Raw genomic sequence first — 22,937 nt, 5'->3', positions numbered from 1 at the left:
TTTACCTCTTATTCAACGTGTAGACCGTTATTACAGGGTTCAAAGAGAGATGTACGGCCATTTTTCAACACACAGGTCTTGTACATGTTGACGTTAGCTGGCACATGAGCTCCTCCTAGACAGACTTCTCCTATTATTACCCAGCCAAGATCAAGGCGCTGGGCATATGGGGCGTTGTGCGGCTCGTTACAGTGTTCTCTGACTTTGTGGATTCTTAATATGTCTCTGCCGAGCAAGATAAGGATAGCTGCATTTTCATCAATAGCTGGTATCTTGTCTGCTACCTGTTTGAGATGAGCAAAGTGTCCAGCAACTTCGGGTGTTGGGATTTCTGACCTATCATCTGGTAGCATATCGCACTCAATCAATGTGGGTAGAGGAATACTGACTTTGCCATCTAATGACTCCACAATAAAATTGTTAGCTCGCCTCCCTGCGGTCTTCACAACTCCTGAACAGGTTTTCAGCGTATACACAGCTGCATCTGTCTTGATGCCGAAAAGCTCAAAGAATTCAGTCTTTGCCAGGGACTTATTACTCTGCTCATCAAAAACCACATAGGTTTTGACAGCCTTTTCTTTCTGCCCAGATGGGTATATTTTGACCAGACAGATCTTGGCACAGGATCTTGAACTTTTTACACTTCCGCAAACATCAGTGCATTTTGATATCACTGCTGGAGAGAGGTTTTCTGCATGCTCCCCGCCCTGAATCTCTAGGGCTGCGGAGATCTCTGATTTCCATGGTGCTGGCCCTGGATGTAAAGCTGTTAGATGCTGACGGCTGTTGCACTCTCTGCACTGTACATTCTCATTGCAATTTTTGGCCATGTGGTTAGTAGAGGAACAGCATTTATAGCAGATGTTCTTTTCTTTGAGAAAGGTTTTCCTCTCATCTAACGATTTGCTTCTGAAGCCACGACATTTCCTTAAGGGATGTGGTTTGTTGTGCAGTGGACATTGTTTGTCAGGATCCATCACACTTTTGTCTGAGTTGTTGTAGTTTGCATCAGAACTCGTTGAGACTTCTGTTTTTCTGACAGACAATGAAGCTCTAAAATTAGACTTATAGGGTTTTTCCATTCTGGGTGGATTCATACCACCAGTGAGTAATGGTGTGAAGCTTGGATCATTGAGAGTCTTAGCTTGGTTACACACAAATTTCACAAAAACAGAGAATGGTGGGTAAGCAGAATGGTGTTCATCTTTGTAGCGTGCTGCAAAAGAGATCCATCTCTCATGTAGGTGATGTGGGAGTTTCTGAACTATAGGATTGATGCCCCGAGATGTGTCCAGGTAATTAAGATCAGGTAAGAATCCATCTGTACGAGCTGCATCGAGTTCCATTAAGATGTCTCCTAGGTCCCTAAGTCTGTGATTTTCTCTGGTTGTGATCTTTGGAAATTCATCTACCTTATTTAGAAGGGCATTTTCTATTGCTTCTGGTGACCCATAGCATTCCTGTAGTCTTTGCCACACCATGCTGACCCCTGATGATGCGTTGTGAATACACACCGCCCTTATCCTCTTGGCTTGCTCAGAAGATTTGGGTCCCAGCCATTTACAGAGAAGATCAAGCTCTTCCCTTGGTGTCAAATTCAAATCTTCAGTGGAACTGAGAAAAGATGTCTTCCAGGCCCAGTAATTCTCTGGCTTATCATCAAATGTTAGTAGTCCAGAACTTACCAACTCTCGACGTATTAAATACTTGGCTAAGTCGATTGTAGCAGATGAATTGGTCTCATTAGTTCTGGGTGTTGGTTGTGTAGGTGACTGTCTGGGGTGAAAGTCTGTATTGTATGGTAGTGGTTTGTACTCACAAGTAGATGGACTTCTGTGATATTGATGCAGGTTGGTGTTCCTCGATAAGCTTTGTGCTTGTGGAATATTAGGAGAGTTAGGAACGTTGTGGTTGGATGCATGCAACACTGGTAACTCACCAGAGTTGTATTCTCTGATCTCCTTTGACTGTGTGTTATCCTTCCTCACATCGTACATTGTGCTTTCACCATTGTCCATCTGAATCTGATGCGAAGGGTATATTAAGGGATGTGCTAACTTAGTAGCTTGGTGAACATCAGCCATTGAGCCAGTGGTTGCGTCCCTAGCATTGTCCTTTTTTATGTTTTGATAATCCACGTCTTCGAAGTCGTATTTAGCAGCTGCTTCCAGTACTTCAGCTTCTGCGATAGCTGCTGCTGCTGCTCTTTCTAGCCGCAGTGCGTGTAAGTTGGCATTAAGTTCTGCTGTCTTCCTGGCAGCTTCTGCTGTAGCCTTTTGTTTTTCTTCTTCTATATAAGCTTGGGTTTTAATTAAGTCAGCTTCTTTTTGAGCAAATGATGCTTGTGTTCGTGCAGATTCTGCTTTAGCACGTGCCTGTGCTGCTATTAAACTAGCTGAGGAACGTTGACTGGAACGTGAGGTGCTTGAGCACTGTGATCGTGTTTCCAGCATTTCTTCCGTGTCATCCATATTGGTAAATAGTTACTGGATGCTGCTATACTTGCTGCTATACTTGTAGAATGTTGTTTTTCTGTGTTAACTCTTCTTAGGCTGCCCGTAGACGGATGTCTTTTCACTATTCTGTCCTCTCTAGTGTGGAGAGTTGCGTCTAGCTTGACAGATAGCTAACAGGTCCCTTCAGTAAACACTCAGCAGGTAGTTTTTGAGTTTTGAACTTTACTGAAGAAAGCACTGTGAAACTGCAATACAAAATAAATACGTGTTACAAATAGTTTCATTTTTACATACATGCAAAGTCATTAAAGATATGAATTAAGCTGATTACAAATCAGAACGTATAACAGAAGTGCACTAAGCGGGTAACGTTAACGAAATTAGCCCGATGCCCGATGATCTTTTGAACTTCCGGGTTCACAGTCAACTACGCTAAGCCAGATAAGACAAAACACGCAACCCATTCTCTACATATGAGTGGCAGCACAATCACATTTACATTTTACTGAGTCTTTTCAGATGTTTTTTGTTGTTTGAGTGACATATAAATGAGATTATATTTATACAGTCAGTCCACTGTATAGTTTAGCGTGCTCTGAGACCAAATCAGTTTTCCAGTGTCCAGGCCAAAGCCAATACTTGCAGCAACCCCATATTTTATTGGTTTTGGTTTTGGGGAAAAATTCAGGCCAATTATTTGTGAATTTGTTTTTACTTAACAGTAAAAATAAATTTTCCCTGAAGATAAGCATCCACTGTGGTTCAGGACTGTTTACAAAAACCATGTAAGGGCCGTTACACCAAATGTCGAATGACTAGTGGAGATGAAGAGAAACTGCTGCATCAGTTCAGGTCGGAACTTTTTCCCTCAGTACGTTATTTTATATTAAACTACCAGAGCAGTACAGCAGTGCTGCGGTTAATGTTAATGAGTAGTAAGCAAGTTTTCTCACGATCATAATAAAAAAAAATGTAGATAACAATAAACTTATTGTAAATCACCTATGACCTAACTTGTTAACTGAAACGGAGGCATCATCTCAGTGTGAGCAGCTCTCCAAACTGGAGACTATCCCAGCTGTCATAGGGCTAGAGCAGGGGTACACCCAAACAGGTCGCCAATATATAGCTCAGGGCCAACACAGACAGACCACCATTCATACACACATTCATACCTACTGGCAATTTGGAATCACCAACTAACCTAACAAGCATGTCTTTAGACTGTGTGAGGAAAATGAGGTACCCAGAGGAAACTCATGCAAGCTTGGGGAGAACATGCAAACACCACACACAAACCTCCAACACCACCACTAACCACTTCACCAATATGCTCCTCATGCAACAAATGTTGTTAATTTATTTTTCACCACCTTTACACTTTTAAACTAAAAGCAACTTTACAACATTAAAAGCCTATTAACCACAATCTAAAGTTATCTGCAAACTTAACAAAGAAAGCCGGGTTAAAGGTACAACCAGATAGCTGTTGTACCTTCTGAACCATATCTAAAAAGGAACATAATGTGAGGAATACAAATAATTTCAATGCAGAATGGGCAGTTGCAGGTCAATGTTGAATGCTGCATGCTTATTGGGTCACCAATGCTGATGGATAACAAGGCATTATTCAATATTTAATAGTATTGAAGCAATTTGGTCAGTGCCATAAAAATATTAAAGTTTGGTACACTGCCCTAGTCATGGCCCTAAAACTCCAAACAGTGTATGTGTGTTGGAAAACGTTCACTGTATACATCAACAGTAGTATACAGCTATCAGCTTTTTCTGCATGTTGATATGGTATGGGTATTTTTGTTTTTGTTTTGTTTTTTTAATGCCGAATGCCTTTCCTGCCCGCATCCCTACCATTTTATCTGGGCTTGGGACCGGCAAAAATGTAGCCCTTGATGACTGGGTGGGGCCACACCTGGTGGACTGGGATTCGATCCTGCAGCCTTCTGCATCCCAACCCGATGCTCTACCCATTAAGGCACCAGGCCCCAATACATCAATAGCAGTATAGTTTTTAATATTCAAGCAAAAAGAACACAGACTTATTACATAGTTGTTAAGTTTACATCTACTGCTAAATACAGCTACTTGATGTCCAATTAGATTTTGGACCTCTTCAATTCATGTGGTTTCCATGTGGTTTTGCTCTCCAGACTTTTAGAGTTTTTGGTTTGAATTGTTAACCTTTGACTGTCTACCTCGTGTACCTTCTGTGCTGCAAACTAGGTCCAGAGGAACTGTTGCTTGACCCTGTGTAACTTCAGTATCCCAGAAGAACTGGAATTCCAGTACAGTCGTGTCAACCAGCTGCTGCTGAAAATCTTGGAGCCAGCCCGGCAGGATGAGTCCATTCAGAGAATTGCTGTTCACCTCTGCAATGCTTTGGTCTGTCAGGTGGACAACCATCACAAAGAAGCTGTGGGGAAGATGGGATTTGTCAAGGTAACATTTTACTGTTTTAACAAATGTCAATAAAACAAACAGCAAGTGCTGGGGTGGTTGGCAGAATGTTTTTTACCATATTATCTTTAATATTAAGATATTAGTGCTTTTAATTTTTAATACAACCCGTTCATATTGTCACCATTGAATACATAAATGATACAATGAAATTCATCTTCTGCATTTAACCTGGGGGGGAGAACTGGGCAGCCACAGGCGCTGAGGAACCTACCGCATCTCAGCGTGATGCTCTACCCTGTAAGCAATTACCTGCTACTTTTAAGTCAGCTACGTTTTATGTAATTTAGTTACTTTGTTTTTATTCTCTAAAAACAAATTCATATTCCTTGGCATTTGACCTAATCTAACCATTTAGGAGCATGTGTGTACATCCACAGTGAAGAGGCTGTTGATCCACTCTTGTTAGTTGGGTTATTTCATTTTGGGAAGATTAGAAGATACATCAACAACATCAAAGAAAATGATGAATCAAACTGAAAAAGGGTGTAGTTTGAAACTTTAGTTCACAATCCAGTTAATAATGAATGAATGTTTTAATTTAGTGATAAATCTTCTTTTTATTAGGGACGTATTGGTCAGTGGCTGTTCAGCCCTCCAATTTCAGCCTCAGTCGCCTTATGCTCAAAATTACTTAAGTTCAGTTTTTGTTTCATTTAATTTTCTTGCAAATGTGTGACAAAGGGATAAATTCTATTAAGTGTGTTATTTTGTTGCTGGATCTGTTTTATTACAAAGAATCTCAATCAGAGAAGAGCCGCTGTTTTTGTTTCATTAAGTTTTTTGCATTCTTGTTTATTGTGACTTTATAACAACTATTACCTGTAGGGCATGGCAGAGTATAGAGTGAAGAAAAACTAAATCAGAACAGCAAGACAACCATGTAGCGTCTTCAGCTTAACAAAATATTTTTATGTCAATTTTGACCATTCACCACTCAATCCTTCAGTCCTTTCAGCTTATCTCAGGGGAAATCAGTGAAAGTATTTTCTCTGTTCTCTTCTTTGTCTCAACACCTCAAATAAACAAAGACACAAGCCATGTTTTATATCTTTTAAGATGCAAATCAAGAGGGTTTGAAACGGAACATGAGAAAAGGCTAGAGTGACTCTGTGATGTCACATCTGCATAAATATATTCAATAAAAAAGTCAGAGCGTATTTTAACACATCTGGTGCTACAAAACTACAGTTTGCAAAGACGTTCCAGCTCTCAGAACTGCATGGTATAATTTCCCTTCCAAGTTCCCTACAAGCCTGTTGACAACAGCAGACCTACACATATCATCTTCAAGGTATCCCTTCCTTACAACTGGGCAAGGAACTACTACCCAGGACAACATAATGAAGAATATTTATCTTAAACAGAGTTTATGTTTGATAGATACTGACTTGGTATAACTTAATGGGACTGCTTCATGTGACCCTCAGCCAAACTTTGGAGTGTGTTTTTAAACAGAACGGGTGCTCTTCTTTTTGTTCCTCATTTATTATGGCCAAAAACCAAGAATTATTGTCATGCATATAGACATGTCAGTGATTTTATTTATCTATTTATTTTTTAAGACTCACTGATGGTAAGGGGTTTCACCTAGATCGATCACACATGGTGTATGTTGTAAGAGAAAAATGGTGGATTAGGAATACTTGCTGTTTAAGAATAACTGCATGGTAACCTACTCCCCTGTCTAACTGCTTAGGTTTTTATTACGAAATATTGGTAAAAAGTAATTTATACATTTTAACATCGTTAGACATATTTCAGGTAAACAAAGGCTGTTTCCTCAGCATTTCATTACGATAACTATCCCTGTCTTAGGACTAAAAGAACATCAGTTGCATAATAAATCTGCAAATGCTTCTAGATGCGGTTTTGCAGCTGTGCAGTGTCTTGTGTCGATCATTAATTTAATTTAACTTTATTTATATAATGCAAATTCACAACAAAGTTATCTCAGGGCACTTTACATAAAGTCAAGACTATACAGATATGTAGAGAAAACCCAACAAATCCCACTTGAACAAGCCCTAGACAACAGCGGAGAGAAGCAATTTAGTCAGTGCCATAAACTCCCTTTAACGGAAGAAACCTCCACCAGAACCAGGCTCAGAGTGGGCGGCCATGTGCCTGGACTGGTTGGGGTGAGCGGAAAGTTGAGAGAGAAAAGAAAAGAGAGAGAGAGAAAAGAAAAAACAAACAAAAAAAACACTGGGCAGGTTGGTAGGACCAGAAGCTTTGCTCGGGAAAATCTCCAAAGCAGCTGGACAACAACTAACTATAAGCTTTAGGTTGTCTGGATCTTAAAGCTTAATACCTAAAGTCTCTGCCTCCCATCCACCTTTGGAAATTAGTAGGCCTGCATTCTGAGAATAAAGTGGTTTGTTGAAATCACTAGGAAGCTCCTAATTTTTGTGTGTGTGTGTGTGTATAATGTTTTTTTTTCCCAAACAAATTGCCCAGTTGCATATCATGAATGCTGGGTCTTTGTTTTCTGAGAATCTACTGCACCTACTGGTAACTGGCCACGTAGCAGTAAAAAATACACTAAAAACCTGGATTATTCTGGTTAGTCACATTGTACTGCTATTATTTTGAACAACCCTGTAAGTGCACACCATTTACTCTCGCTCTCTCTTTCTTATATGTGTGTGTGTGTGTGTGTGTGTGTGTGTGTGTGTATATGTGTATATATATGTATATATATATGAGATTCTTCTATCTAAATTAGTGGAACCTGTGGAAGTACAGAGTTTCTGAACTATACAATGGAGACACACAGACCCATGAGACTGTGACAGTAGTACTGTGTTTTGTGTGTGTGTGTTTTGTATAGCTCAGTTTCGAAATGTATGCATCTTGGTGTTGCATAAGCCTTTAATCTAGACTCATCATCAATTCATTTTATCTTAAATTGTAGCAATTGTGCTCTTATGGTTCGGAATTCACCCTCGGATAACTGTCACATTTTTATGTTCTTATTATTTCTCATTCTCAGACAATGTTGAATTTAATTCAGAAGAAGCTACAGGATAGAATGGTGAGTCTGAGTTGTTTTCTGTCTAAAAATGTGTTGCATAAGTGCTGAGGAACACAAAAGAAGTATGATGACACAACTCAGCATTTACTGACAGTAATAAATCAATATTTAAATGAGAAATAATAATTTTCCAGTAACAAAGGATTGGTGTTTTTTTTTTTGTTTTTTTTCTTCTCAGTGTGACCAGGTGATGGAGTTTTCCTGGAGTGCTTTGTGGAACATCACTGATGAGACACCTGACAATTGTCAGATGTTTCTTAACTGTCAGGGCATGAGTCTCTTCCTGGAGTGTCTGCAGGTGAGCCCACAGTCCCAACTGTGTAACACGTGCTGTGCCACCTCATTTTTTGCTAGATAGATTATAGATAAGTCTTTCTCATGATAACAGGTTAATCGTTGACAATATAGCTGTGCAATGATGTTGCTGTAAACCTGCCATAACATCGGCATTGGACGTGAGCCTACAAAGAGAACAATGACCTTTATGACCTAAAAACATGATACAAGTTTAAACTGTTGACCATTTGAAATTCTAGTAAATGACAAATTATCAAGGGTCTTATTTTGTTTAGTATTTGATGATGTTCAGGGCACATTTTTCACTCCAAACAGAATGAAAGATTTAAAGACAAACATTGCTGACACAGTAAATGTGAATCCTTACTGTAATCATAGAGTATCTTTTGATCTGATGGTAATTTATTAGTACAATATGTGCATATACTCAGAGCAAGTATAAGCACACAGCCAACCTGGGAATAGATGGAAGGAATTTACAAGAATATTCTACAAACTGGTACCTGTGTTTTACTATTAGCCTTACGCTTGTCGAGTGTTGATGAAGGTTAGACTATTGCTGGTGACAGAGGAATGTGTCACAGGAGCTTTTTTTGACCCAGATATTGATGCATTGAGTGACACTTCATTAGCTTTATAAATGTAATTTTTCTTTCTGATTTCACTAATAAAAAAAAACATTTCTTCTTGTATGATCTCAATCTAGGAGTTTCCAGACAAGCAGGAGCTTCACCGCAATATGCTGGGGCTTTTAGGAAATGTGGCAGAGGTCAAGGCTTTGAGGCCACAGCTGCTCACCCCACAGTTCATCACTGTATTCAGGTAAGAGAACTGTTGAGTCTCGTTGTGGTCGAACCTTTCAGATTACCTTGTCTTGTCAGTTTACCCAAATTTAAAATGGTCAGCAAAATGAAAAACAAGGGAATATTCACCTTCGTCTCATAAAAGTCTTTTGATCTTAAAACCAAATGTCTTCATTGAACAGCAATAAACCAGGGTTATAACGGTACAGTTAAAAACATAATAATAGGAAACAAGATCCTAAAGGTATGTAAAACATTTAGTTTTTATTTTATTTTAAGACAAAACAATAGAGGTGGAAGTAATTAAAAACAAAAATAAAACAAAAGACGTTTCTGTCAAAAAAATAAGCAAGGATTGTCTGACTTGTCTGTTTAAGCCAAGTTAAGAAAGAAAACGCATCAAATAAAACCATGGCCTATTCTGTCTACCCAAACATATGTACAACAGAAATAGCATCCGTTAAACTTATGTGTTCTACCCAAAATACTTGGCCTCAGTGTTGGTGCATTACGGTATCTACATCTAAAAATATGTATATGGACTCAAAGGGATTGTATGGGTGTATGTAAGAAAGTCGGTCGCCTAGTCCAGCCTCCTTGAAACAAGACAAATCTTTAACAAATAAACAAATAAACTCTAACAAATAAATCTGAGTATTGCAAAACAAGGCTCCAAAAGATGTATCAAGGGCCATACCATTCTATACAATACAAGTTTCAAATCACAATATTCAACGGACCAAACCAACACAGAGGCCGGCTGCTCTCTCAACATCGCAGGCACCCAGAGCCAGGGCTTTTAAACAAGTGCTGTGATTTATTGTGGAACTTGATAAGAGGATATACATTGATATCAGACCAATAAGAGGTGGGGAGAACAGTACCTTTGTCACATTATTGGAGCAACCACACACCTACACAATAATGTTTTACTACATGGAATAAACAAGGGAATGATAGACAAATTATTGTAACCCTATTGTGTTTTTGAAGTTTTTTTAACTTCTTTGAATAGTTTAATTTTTTTAACTGTGTGATCCTTTGACAGTAACCTGCTGGACAGTAAGGCCGATGGGATTGAGGTGTCATACAATGCATGTGGCGTGCTTTCACACATAATGTTTGATGGGCCGGAGGCTTGGTCCATGGAAGATCCACACAGAGAAGCTGTTATGGAGAAGATGTGGGAAGCCATCCAAAGCTGGGATGTCAACTCACGGCGCAATATTAACTACAGGTTCAGATTAGCTTTTCTTTGTTAATAACATACAAATTTTGTTTTGTTGAATATGTTTCTGTCCAGCATAGATTTTGTGCTATTATTGAGTGTCCATATCAAAATGCAATCTACCATATTTTAATTTAATTCAGTTTAATTCAACTTTATTCATATAGTACCAAATCACACTAAAAAAATTGTTCTTTTGTGCTTTTTTTTAGTGCTTTTAAAATGGTTTTTAGTTGAACTATGAATATTATAAAACTTGTAATACCAACATTTTTAGTCCTTAATACCAAATATGATGTTCTTAATTTAGCATACTATCTTTTTTTTTTAAAGCGTGCAGCTAAGGGTTGACGTGAATGTCTATAGTTTTGCTGGTATTTAGTGATGAACTGAAATATTGTATACATTTCATTTCTGTATCAAATTTCATTGCTATCCATGCTATCACATCCATAAATCTCCTCTAGACCTCCTGCTTGGCAGCTCCAACATCAGCATCCTTATACCTATATTCACAATCTCTCTTCTGAACCTGTCTAATCCACCTCAATCTGGCCTCCATCCTCGTCATTCCCAAATAGAACCTCAAAATTTAACCTCTGCTGCCTCCAGCTCTTCCTCCTGTCTTTTCTTCAGTGCCACTATTTCTAAGCGGCACAACATCGCTGGTCTCACCACCGTCTTAAACACCTTTCCTTTCATTCTCACCATCCGCAGTGAAGAGGCATGTGCAAGAAGTTTGGAACAGGTGGAGAAGTGTCAGGCATGTTGTGTTATAAGAGTATCACTCTTTTGTGTCAGGCTTGTTGTGTGACGAAAGACTGATACTCTTTCACATCTGACACTTCACCTGTTCCAACCTGCTTGCACAAGGCTCTTCATCTCTTTTTTACACACTCTCTGTTGCTCTGAACTGTTGACTCTAAGTACTTAATTAAAGTCCTGCAACTTCTTCACCTCTGCTCTCTGTAACCTCATCTAGCACTTGGGTTACTTTCATTCACACATTCTGTCTTACGGCAGCCAACCTGCATTCCTCTTCATTCCTAACCTTCATTTCTCTGCTTTCCAGATCATACAACCACTGTCTCTAGAATTTCCTCCAACTGCTTCCTGCTCTCGCTACATATCACACTGTCATATGTCGATCCTTTATGCAGACCCACCTTCACCTTCAGCTCCTCTGCCACTCCAGACTTCCTGATACAATATAGTCATACACTTTCTCTAAATCTACCAATGTAACTCCCTATGACCTTCTTTGTACTTATCCATCAGCATCCTCAACCCTGAACCCTGCTCTAAACATCTAGCCTTCCTACCTTTCCACCTAGACTCCTGTAAACACAGTGTTTCCACCTTCCATCATGTCAACCAACTCTCTAGCCTTCCCTGTCATGTTGGGACTATGTTGCCCAGTTTCCACCGGTGCCCTGTAGGTCAACAGCTCAGGTGGTGGTCATTGTTAACCCAGGCCACAACCAATCCAATTTGGAAGTGATGTTATTGATTTGAATGTTGGATTTGGCATATGTTTTATGTCAGATCCCCTTCCTAACATAACCCTATGCCTCTATCCAGCCTTGGGACTGGCACAAGAAGAACACTGGATTGTGTCCCGTTGTGGTTGCATTAGAAAACTGTAGGATTAATCTTCTAAAAAAAATGAATGAAGTTAGCACTGGTGAACTACATTAGTAAATTAAACAACCAACATGGTCATCTATAGCATCACATTAAAGAAGTATAGAGACTACAAATGGTCTTTCTCTCATATACACACACTCTCTTTTATGACTATAGTTCATCCCTGCCATGGTTTAACACTTGTTCATGTAAGGTTAGCAGCTTCCCGTTGTATCTGGTGCTAATCTTTGGACAGATCTGCTGTTGTTAACTAACATTTATTCAATGGCATGATTTAACAGGTCAAATTAGAAAGATGTTTGACTTAGATACTCTTTAAGAGAGCATGTAAGGCTCTAAGAATGGCAATGCTGTGTGTAAAAATAAATATTTTATGGGCAAGATGCATCACTCCTCTGAACATTCAGGGTGTGCGGTTTCCATTGTGGCAATGCAAACAAAATATCTCATTTCACTATTACTATTTATACCAAACACCTTTTGATAGACAGACAATGAAGCCAATTAAGTGTCTCTGGGCAAGACACTGAACCCCTAACAGCCTATTTCCCTCCCCAGCTGTGCAGTGTCGGCCCAAGCCCGGCAGAAATTGGGAAGGGTTGTGTCAGGAAGGGCATCCGGCGTAAAAACTGTGCCAAATTAACATGCAGACAATGATCCGCTGTGGCGAACCTGAACTTACGGGATAAGCCGAAAGGACAAAAAAAATATATGTGTGTGTGTGTGTGTGTGTGTGTGTGTGTGTGTATATAGGACACAAATAAAAATTAAAAAAAAATTTGAGGCCAATTAAGTATTGAACTTTAAAAGGGAGAAAAGGAAGTGAAAACCTGGATAGAAAATGCTGGACTCATATTCGGGACGCTATGAATGTGTGGTATGCAATGTTGCCATTCAGTTAACGGCATGCTCCTCTTTTTGACTTTATCAAGATCTCTTTTTTTCTTATCCTTATACACTCAATAACCCATACTGAAAAAGTGAAAAATGTTTTATATTTTAATAAAGTCTCACGCTTGCATGTACTAATTTTAAATTCAGTAATTTGGAAAATGCCCATTTGGCAGTAATAACAACTTTTGATTTTCGTTTAAGTCTCAAACAGCTTCGAACACCTCAATTTGGGGGGGTTTCTATTTTTCCTTACAGATCCTCTCAAGTTCCATTAGATTGTAGGAGTGTATTTGAACTGCCATTCCCTGGTCTCTTGGCTTTTACTGAATCACTTTTGACTGTCAGAATATTAAAATGTATTTAATTAATGCAGTTATTTATTTAGATGTTGACCATGTCTCTCACTATCCACCTGTTACTGCTAATGTGGATATGTGTATTGTGGGTTTTCTTCTGAAAAGTTTTAAATTAATTGTTGTTCCTCAGGTCATTTGAGCCCATACTGCGACTGCTGCCCCAGAGCATCTCCCCTGTCAGTCAGCACTGGGCCACATGGGCTCTCTACAACCTGGTGTCAGTATACCGTGAGTATCTGCTCCTATTAATAGTTTGAACACAAACAAAATATATATTTAGGGCTTAACATTAACACTTGCCAGCTTTCCCCAGGGAAGTAAACTGTGATTTATGTTTGTCGTACTACTGAAATTAGATAAAATCTTATTTTATTGTAGAGCTGCTTGTAGTGTTCATAATGTGTTCACAATCTCTGATTTCAGGTGAACATGACTAAATATTATTTTTCATTTGAGCCTATCATACACCTTTTTACTAACGTCACCATAACTTAATAGGGCATCAATAACATGGATCCACAGTACAGATGAAGTATTCACCCTGTTTGAATGTGGAAAACCATCTGTGTCATTAACAAAGTGAAGAAAATGTTTATATAGCAGATTCACATTTTGCTCATCGTTTACCGATGATCAATGCTGTTTCTGGTTAAAACAGTATTGCTGAAAGCTTTGACAAACACAGAGACACAGATTTTAAAACCTCTTCCCTCTGACAGTTTAAACTTTGCAGCAGTAAAAAAAAGTTGTCAGAACTTTTCAATATATGTTATATAATTAATTACCACAGCTGTGCTGCAGTTAACATTAATCAGTATTAAACGAGTTATTTTAGGCTTCCATTGAGCTAGGGATGTTTCCTGTTATCTACATATCTGAACCAGTGGGTTGGTGCTGTCCTTGGGAGGGAGTTGTGTGCTTTCTTCTCCACTTCCTCCATGTATAGGCTGGCAACAATAGGTGACACTGGGGAAGCCATGTCACAGCTGTTTTCCTGGATCTTGGATTTAGGAAATACAGGCTATCACAGACCACATAAATGCAGTTGACATTACGCTACAGGGCAGAAAATGTCCCTACCTCCATGGAAGCCAAAAAGAAGGAAGACAGACCTCTGAGGATAGACCTCAACGCCTGAGGTTATCCTAAATGGACCTTCAACAATGTGGCATCCAGATCCATCAGAAATACATATTTGTATGTGGTGTACATGACTCAACAGGGGAGGATTCTTCCATTTTCTACGCTACCCTTTTATCCATCCCCTGAAATATTAAGACCACTTAACACATCCACCAAGGAGGATACAGCTAAAGATCCCATCCTAAGGGATTAAGGGAGTTTAGAGTCATAAATCTTATAGGCGGCAGTGACTCAGTTGGTAGAGTGGCCGCCTACCGAGGTCCCTGCTCTTCCCGACCATATCGAAGAGTCCCCAGGCCAGAAACTGAACCCCCAAAAACCCAGCCCCATCCGCAACTGCACAGTAGTAGTCCCAAGATGACAGGGAAGGCTAGAGAGTTGGTTGACATGATGGAAGGTGGATACACTGCACAGTAGTAAGGATGCTTCTGACTTAGACGATCTCCCACTGCGTGTGACTTGTGAGGCTGATTTCTCCTGACATTGTCTGGAGTTGCGAAACAGTTTTGAGACTGAAGCTGCTTGGATTTCTCCAACTTATTTTTAAAAAATAAATTTGAAAACTATGGATTATAAATTATTTTTAAATCTTGATTTTATGTTTTGTATTTTAATAAAATTGTCAAAATCCCCATTTGTTTTATTTATTTTTTTATTAGGTGTACATTTTCTGTTTCCTTAATGCACAAGTAGCTGCCAAAAGGGAAAGTGGTCTTAAAAAAACCTAATTTTAAGCTTCCCTTAGTGTTCACAAGCTCAAAGGTATTGTAGAATAGGTATGATTTTATTTTAAGTATAACGTTGATGCTAGCATCTCCCTGCTTTACTTCACGAAATACCAACGGCAAAAGACATTTGTCTGATATGATGAGTTTTTATGTTTCTGGCAACCTCTGTAGTTTCTTTAACCTGCTCGTACAATAGTAGAATAACACACTGGTACATGCAGTTATCACCAGAAGCTTACATACATTTATTTAGTTTAGGATCCAAAGTTGGATATCACATGAAAGTTCAGAATTTACAGAGCAACGAACACAGAACGTGTGTGTTCAACAGCTGAAAACAAGCATTGTGAGTTCAGAAGGAAAAATCTGCAAACACCTCATCAGCAGAAGAATCGGAGAGAACAAAAAAGTAATGAGCCACAAATGTTCTGAAACAAGGTTTAATGATTTCAAAAATGTATTGTACCTGCTAACGACGAGAATAAAGCTGTATACATCAGTACACAGTCATAATTTTTCGTTTTTCTTTTTCCCTTCATTTTTCTCCTGTAGCAGCCAAGTATTGTCCCCTGCTGATAAAAGAAGGAGGAATAAATCTTCTGGAAAGAGTTCTGGAATTGGAGAGCTCTCAGCCAGAGACCAAGGACATGGCCAGGTAAAACTGACAACTTATAAGCTTTGCTTCAGTGTATTGTGTGGCAAGATACATTTTACAGGTGACAGTTTAATGTAAACTTGTAATGTCATGGTGAGGTTACCATTGAGGTTAACATTCTGCCGCATATTAACTCCAATTCAAAAAAGGTTGGAACAATGTGTAAAATATAAAAAAAAAATCAGAATGCAATTATGTGCAAATCTCATCAACCCATATTTTATTCACAGTAGAACATAAACAACATATCAGATCTTAAACATAGATATTTTACAATTTCATGAAAAATATTCCCTTCTTTTGAGTTTGATAGCAGCAACACATCTCAAAAAGTTGGAACAGAGGTTGGAGCATCCCCTCTTCTTTTAACAACTGTCTGTAAATGTCTGGGAAGTGAGGAGAGCAGTTGCTGGAGTTTAAGGAGAGGAATGTTCTCGTCTGATGCAGGATTCTAGCTGCTCCACAGTCTTGGACCTTTGTTGCCGGATTTTTAGTTTTATAATTCAGCAAATATTTTCTATTGGTGAAAGGGCTGGACTGCAGGCAGGCCAGTTGAGCACCTGAACTCTTCTCCTGTTAAGCTATTCTTTTGTGATTGATGCAATATGTGGTTTATTCTGTCTTGGTGAAATATGCAAGGCCTTCCATGATGTTTGTCTGGATGGGAGCTTTTAAGCCTCTATGTACTTTGATGTACATTGATGGTGCCTTTCCAGATGTGTAAGCTGCCCACGCCGTTTGCACTAATGCACCCCCATACCATCAGAGATGCAGGCTTTTGAAGTGTTAGCTGTCAACAAGCTGGATTTTTCTTCTCATCTTTAGCAGCACAGCATCCATGTTTTCCAAAAACAATTTCAAATTTTGATTCATCAGACCACAGGACAGTTTTCCATTTTGCCTCAGAACATTTTAAATAAGCTTTGACCCATAGAACACGGCGGTATTTCTTGATTGTGTTCACATATGGCTTCTTCTTTGGGTGATACAGCTTTAACTCACATTTGTGGATTACACAAATGGAAGTGTCCCTGAGCCCATCCAGTGTTGTAAAGTATCATGCCTGTTTTTTATCCAGTGCTGTGTGAGGGACCAAAGATCAGGCACATCCAGTTTGACCTTTGGCCTTGTCCCTTGCACACAGAGATTCCTCCTGATTTTCTGAATCTTTTGATGATATTCTATACTGTACAGTAGATGGTGGGATCTACAAAGTCTTCGTCAATGTTACATTGAGTAACATTTTTCTGAAATGGTTACACAATTTGTGGCAGATTGGTGAACCTCTATCCACCTTTGCATTCGAGAGGCTCTGCCTCTCTGACAAGCTCCTTTTTATACCCAGTCATGTTACTGACCTGCTGACAGTTATCCTAATTAGTTGTCAAATGCTCCTCCATTTGTTTTGTTTATTTATAGCAAGTACTTTTCCAGCCTCATATATATTAAAGTGTCTCTGGGCAAGACAGTGAACCCCTGACAGCCCATTCGTATCCCCAGCTGTGCAGTGCCAGTCCAAGCCCGATAGAAATTGGGGGGGGTTGCGTTAGGAAGGGCGTCCGGCCTAAAAACTGTGCCAAATCAACTTGCAGACAATGATCTCACGGGATAAGCCGAAAGGACAAAAAAATAAATAAACTTTTCCAGCCTTTTGTTCCTTCTGTTCCAACTTTTGTGTTGCTGTTGCTGATGTGGTAAAATGTCTGAGCTTCAACATATGATATGTTGTTAATGTTCTATTGTGATTAAAATGCAGGTTGATGAGATTTGCTAATTATTACATTCTGTTTTTATTTACGTTGTACACATCGTACCAACTTTATTTGAATTGAGTTTGTAAATACAGTGAGCAAAAACATGTAGATACAGTTATAGAGTGCTTTCCTTATACAGATCTCTCATTATTTGCTTCCTTACTTCAAAATCTCACAATATTAACTGAAGTGCCCCAGAACATTAGTTGTCAGAAGCAGGGCACTGGGCAGTAAGAAGTAGGATTAACAGAAATATTTTATGCTGACTTTTTTTTTGTTTCAGTACAAACAATGTTTTGATGAGTGTAGTGATGTTTATGGTGCTGCTTGGTTATTTGGCCAAGAGGTTAAATGTAGATGCAGAAAGCCAGCAATAGCTTTGGGATACTCCATATTTCACACCAGAAACAAAATTGCCTATTGTTATTATGTTAAACACACTGTGTCCTTTCAGAGATGTAAAAGCCGTTTTCTAGTTTTTGCTTAGATTATTGCGTACGCAGGACATGGACAGACCAGATCTGTGGTCATTTTACACTACATAGACTTTTGTAAAAATACACACAGAAATCATGAATTGGCTTATAAAGCTGTTTCATGTTGACCATCCATATTTTGGTCTTAACTTAGTCTCCTTTTACATTTTTTTTCTACAAACTCTTCATTTCTTTCTACGGGGAACAGACAGAAGTACTGGGCTTGGTCACTGGGCTTGCTAACTAAATGCAAACATGTCGTCAATGTTCCAGCTGACTAGCGTAAGCCCTCTCTCACCGATGGTAATGTTATTCAGAACGCAGACAATGAACGTTGAAAACATACTACATTTAGTTATCTCAGTGTTTTGATCAAACTTTGTTTGAAATCCTCCTCTCAATCACCTAGGTGTGTAATGCATGTCATCTGATACCTGGCCATACTTGCCAAAGTAGTGTTTGCATTAGTAGACATGTTAATAATAATTAACTTTTTTAAATACTGGAGGACAATTGTGGCATTACCTTCCGAGATCTCTTTAACACAACTGATGCGTATCTCTTTTAAATCCAAAATATATCCAAGAAACCAATGTGAGTTTACTGTTTCTCTTTAACACCATTACTGTCTCTTGCTTAGCAACAATGGGGTTCGCTTCTGCTGAGACAATTTTCACTATGGTTAGCAGCACTGCAGTTTCTAAAATGTTCTTCATCCACTCTCAGGAGGCACACAGTAGGTTTAATATCTATCAATAGCTTCAAGAAATTCAAGTGACAGGGTCTCAAATTGTGTTAAAACAGCAACTCTCTAAGGTCTGTGGTAATGCTCAACTGATTCTGCAAAAACTGAGGAACAGCTTTGTATGCATCTCATTTGTGTTACTGTAAAAAAAAAAAAAAAAAAAAGATCTTGAACTACAAGCCACTTAAAAAAAAAGTTTGGGGTAAGGCCCCAGCTAGTTGCAGCTACTTGACTTTCTCAGTCAGTATTACTTAACAGTGAAATTATTTTTATTTTTGTATTTTCTTTGGGAGAGTACCTAACTATTAATATACTGAAATGTGTTATGTACTTAGGAAAGTAATGGAGCAGTGTGAAAACTTCAAAGAAGACCCCATGGAAACAAATCATGCACAGGAGGTAAACTTTGGACAAAGAGGTTGAAACTGCAGGAGCCATGATTCCCAGCAAACCTCAGTCAAACAAACCGAAGGCCTCTCCCTCAGTCTTCACCACAAGGGTCAATTGTGTGCATTAATTTTCTTTTTATCATTTTTCTTATTTTGTGGAGCAGAACTGTCATAGACCATATTCTAAGCAGTTTGACAAAACTTTGATATTTTACACAGAATTTAAGATGTAGTGGTGCATGGTGTTTTGTGAGTGTGCTTACCTATGCTGCACTCAAGCATATTTTCTGTTGGGTGAGGTCTGTGGAGGTGGGTGACTATATCCCTTAGAGTGTGTGTGTGTGTGTGTGTGTGTGTGTGTGTGAGAGAGAGAGAAAGAGAGAGAGAGAGAGACACACAGATTAAACAACATAACAAATTGGTTGGAGTGTTGCCCAGTAAAGGTAAAGCCCTCCTCATCTCACTACTGTTACTGTAACTTTGAAAGGCTAAAGGTTGTGTGGTGTACTGCACCACCTATTATCAGAGATTCCAGTTCTCACATTTGGTAATGCTTGTGGAGGCCACTGAGCTGTGGCTAGATATGCAATGATTATTAGCCATTATGTGTGCAGGCTGCAGAGAATCATCACAATGTTAATGGGCAAGAAGTCTTCCCAGACCATGTGGCACAATAATGGACTTTGTTCTATATGTAAATATTCTCTGTTTTCTCTTCATTTTACTGTGTGTGTGTTTTATAATGTATAACTGTAAACACTCATGACTTTACTCTGTATTTAATTTAGAACTGATATGGTCATTTCTCAAAAAGTATATAAAAAAACCAAATTATTCACATGTAGTCTAGATATCCTGAAGAGCTTTAGTTCTTTGATCATTTATATGTAGTTCAACCTCCCCTTTGGTTTTAATTATCTGGCATTTTACCGTAATTCTGTTGATTTGTCTTATTGGAATCAATACTCCACATTACCTAAGAATGGGGACTAAGATGCTACTTGGCCAAACATAGGGAGACACTATACAGCCACTGTACAGCTGTACATTAAGAAATCGATACAAAGAAGAACCTTATTGACCTACAGAGAGCCTAGACGTCAACCCCATACAGTACATTTGAAATGAACTGGAATGCTGAGAGAGAGCCAGACCACCCAACATCAGTGTTGGACCACACTAATGCTCTAGTTTCAGAATGGGGGCTAAACTTTGCAGCCATTTTCTGCTGAAACTACTGAGGAGAGACTGCTAAAGCAACATTAAATGGCCATGGTTCAGAAATGACTTAATTTAACTGATGGTTTGTAATGTTCATTGATTTAGACAGATTTAGGATAGCACTCCTTAAACAGTAATATTATACTTTAGTCACTATAGTGTCAGTTGGCTAGTTTCTCTTCAGTACATCCTTGAGATATTTGTTGTAGTAGTTAATTGGTCCTACACCGCTCAGTGGGAACAGTGAATTGCAGTTGTTGAGTTGTCATCACAGTAGCAATTTTACTGTCTCTTTCTGGTGTGCTGGCAAAAGATATGAGGTAGGACTTTACACTACTGAAACACTATTTTGTTGTGACTAATACATACATTTATGTTTTACTGTGTAACAATGCAGGCAGCAAATTAAATCTTAAAGCCATATCTAGTTTTCTGCCCCCAGGCTTAACAGTGTTTTTACTAGTCAAGTACAATGCCAGAAAATACAGTATACAATAAGTGACAAGGCTGAAGGAAAAGGTTATCCTTTCAACAACACCTGAGGGCCCATCAGTTTTAATGTTTGGTCAAAGTGCTGTTTAACTTTTCTAGAAACATTGATGGGGGGATAATGATGCGTTTAATTATGTACATGCTCCTCTGAAAGTATTGGAATAGCAAAGCTTAAGCTGTTCTGCATTTAAGGTCGGATGATGAATATCAGATGAAAGTTCAGTGTTAAAAATTTTATTTACTGGTAGCATTGATATGTTAAAAAACATAGAACACAACACTTTTGCAACCAACCACCAATAATTTAAGTAAGCAAAAGTATTGAAACGGGTATTTGTTTTCTTTTTTGTACATTTGCAGAATTAATTCTGCTGCTACTGTCATGATTTTTTTTCCAATTCAAAATAACTTTTCAAAATAGCTTTTCTCCCATAGATAGCTCCAATCTTCATGATGTTAGTCTCTTTTAAAACAAATACAGTCTTCACAGGTAAAATCCAAGATTAATCCAAGAGTAGTTGTTTAGAAGTTTTTATTGTTATTATAATTATATTGTTGTTTTTATTGTTGAATAATCATTCATATAATAGAATACCCCAGGGTATTTTTTGCTCACATACAATTTAGGTTATTAATATATATGTATCAATGTTGTTTACCATAAAGAGATGTATATTCAATCAAATAAAAGCTAAAATTTTGAGCTTTCATCTCAGATCCAGCTTTTGATCTTACATCCAAATGTCTTTACTGTACAACAAAACAAAATAGGCTAGCCTTGCAATTCCAATACATACCTGCGGAGTACTGTATGTATGTTTAAAACTGAAACTGGGATGAACCATTAATGCCAGAGTAAGCTGTCATCCTCAAATGGACAAAGTTATGGATGGCTTTAGGTTGCTAGACTGTGAGTGTTGAAGAAAACTTACCTCCAGTTTAAATTTCTAGTGAGATTGTCACACCTTTCACCTTCGCTTTTTCTTAGCTTTATTAGGGATATCTTGAGTAAAGCTTTTCTTTAACCCAGATCAAGGTCAGACTTTATCCACTTGATGTTGTAACATTTAGGAAGCCTGTGGAGCTTTCTTGTAACACATTGTTTACATGCAGTGTTCATAATGTTGCTACACTTCTAAGCACCAACTTGTAAAGCACTCATTTCATGTTGGTGAATACCATTGTCTATCAGGTACAATTAATGTCATTTGACCATTAGCTTAATCAACATCCCTAAAAATGTAATAGAAGACTGTGCTGCTGCATTAGCAGGAAAGTTTTATTCCTAAAATATTTGACAAAGAGTCAAAAAAAAACAAAACAAATAAAGCTGCTGATTTTTCTGTGTATGGGTCTCTTCAAGTGATGCACTGATGTGTTTTTGTTGTTTGTTTTTTCAGACAGCAGTGCGCTGTGGCAGTAAGTAATGACTTAAATCAGGTTCCAAATTGAGAGACACTACAATGAGTTGAAAGAAAAAATATTGATTCAGTATTATATATTATTATTATTATTATAATGATTCAATTCAGTTCAGTTTATCCTGCTTGTTTAGAAAGTTGTGGGAAGTGCCTGTTCTATATTTGCAACACAAAGGGGCATTGATCCGAAAGATACCCAGTTTACAGTTCTGTTAAACATAGAAAGGAAACAATACTAAACACTGTTTATTTTATCTTATTTGTTTAGCAGTGTGTTATATTTCTACCTTAGTTTAACTATTTGGAAACTGACCTAAATTGGCTTGAATGATCAGTTTGGGCAGGTTTTAAAGACCCACTTCATCTACAGTTTTGATAATGGGTTTTGCATAGTGGTTCGGAGCATTAGGCATTCATTTACTGTACTCTAATTTCAGGCATACCACAGACCATAAAATTCATACCATCCAAGGAATGTACATTATACAATTCAAAGTTTTGTCCTCCAGCTGTAAGACTTGTTGGTGTGGGTGAAACTGCTCAGACATACTACACAATGCACAGGTTTCAATTATGTAGCACACTGCCTCTACAGTGTAGCTTGAGCTGGTTCCTTGTACCTGCCTTTATACAGTGCATCATTCTTTGTCTCCTACATAAATGAAGTTAAGCATTATGTTAAAGTGATGCCTAACCAATGTTTTTTAAGCTGTTTCATAT

General features: G+C 38.3%; 1 protein-coding gene across 3 annotated transcripts in view; it reads left to right on the top strand.

The window, feature by feature from the left end:
• zer1 (zyg-11 related, cell cycle regulator) overlaps window positions 1-22,718 on the top strand; it is a 39,546-nt gene extending 16,828 nt beyond the window's left edge. For 2 of the 3 annotated variants that reach the window (XM_067483882.1, XM_067483884.1), the window contains 8 exons: window positions 4,698-4,913; window positions 7,927-7,968; window positions 8,147-8,266; window positions 8,972-9,087; window positions 10,117-10,305; window positions 13,324-13,421; window positions 15,617-15,719; window positions 19,030-22,718. In XM_067483882.1, coding sequence (XP_067339983.1) covers window positions 4,698-4,913; window positions 7,927-7,968; window positions 8,147-8,266; window positions 8,972-9,087; window positions 10,117-10,305; window positions 13,324-13,421; window positions 15,617-15,719; window positions 19,030-19,117 — 972 coding nt within the window. In that variant the 3' untranslated portion in view covers window positions 19,118-22,718. The remainder of the gene's footprint in view (window positions 1-4,697; window positions 4,914-7,926; window positions 7,969-8,146; window positions 8,267-8,971; window positions 9,088-10,116; window positions 10,306-13,323; window positions 13,422-15,616; window positions 15,720-19,029) is intronic. The other variant, XM_067483883.1, reaches the window with a different exon arrangement.
• The last annotated feature ends 219 nt before the right edge of the window (window positions 22,719-22,937 follow it).

Source organism: Channa argus, chromosome 18 (genome assembly GCF_033026475.1).
Source record: "Channa argus isolate prfri chromosome 18, Channa argus male v1.0, whole genome shotgun sequence".
Taxonomy (NCBI): Eukaryota; Metazoa; Chordata; class Actinopteri; order Anabantiformes; family Channidae; genus Channa; species Channa argus.
The sequence above is the reverse complement of the archived record's forward strand: the minus strand, read 5'-3'. Positions and strand labels throughout refer to the sequence as shown.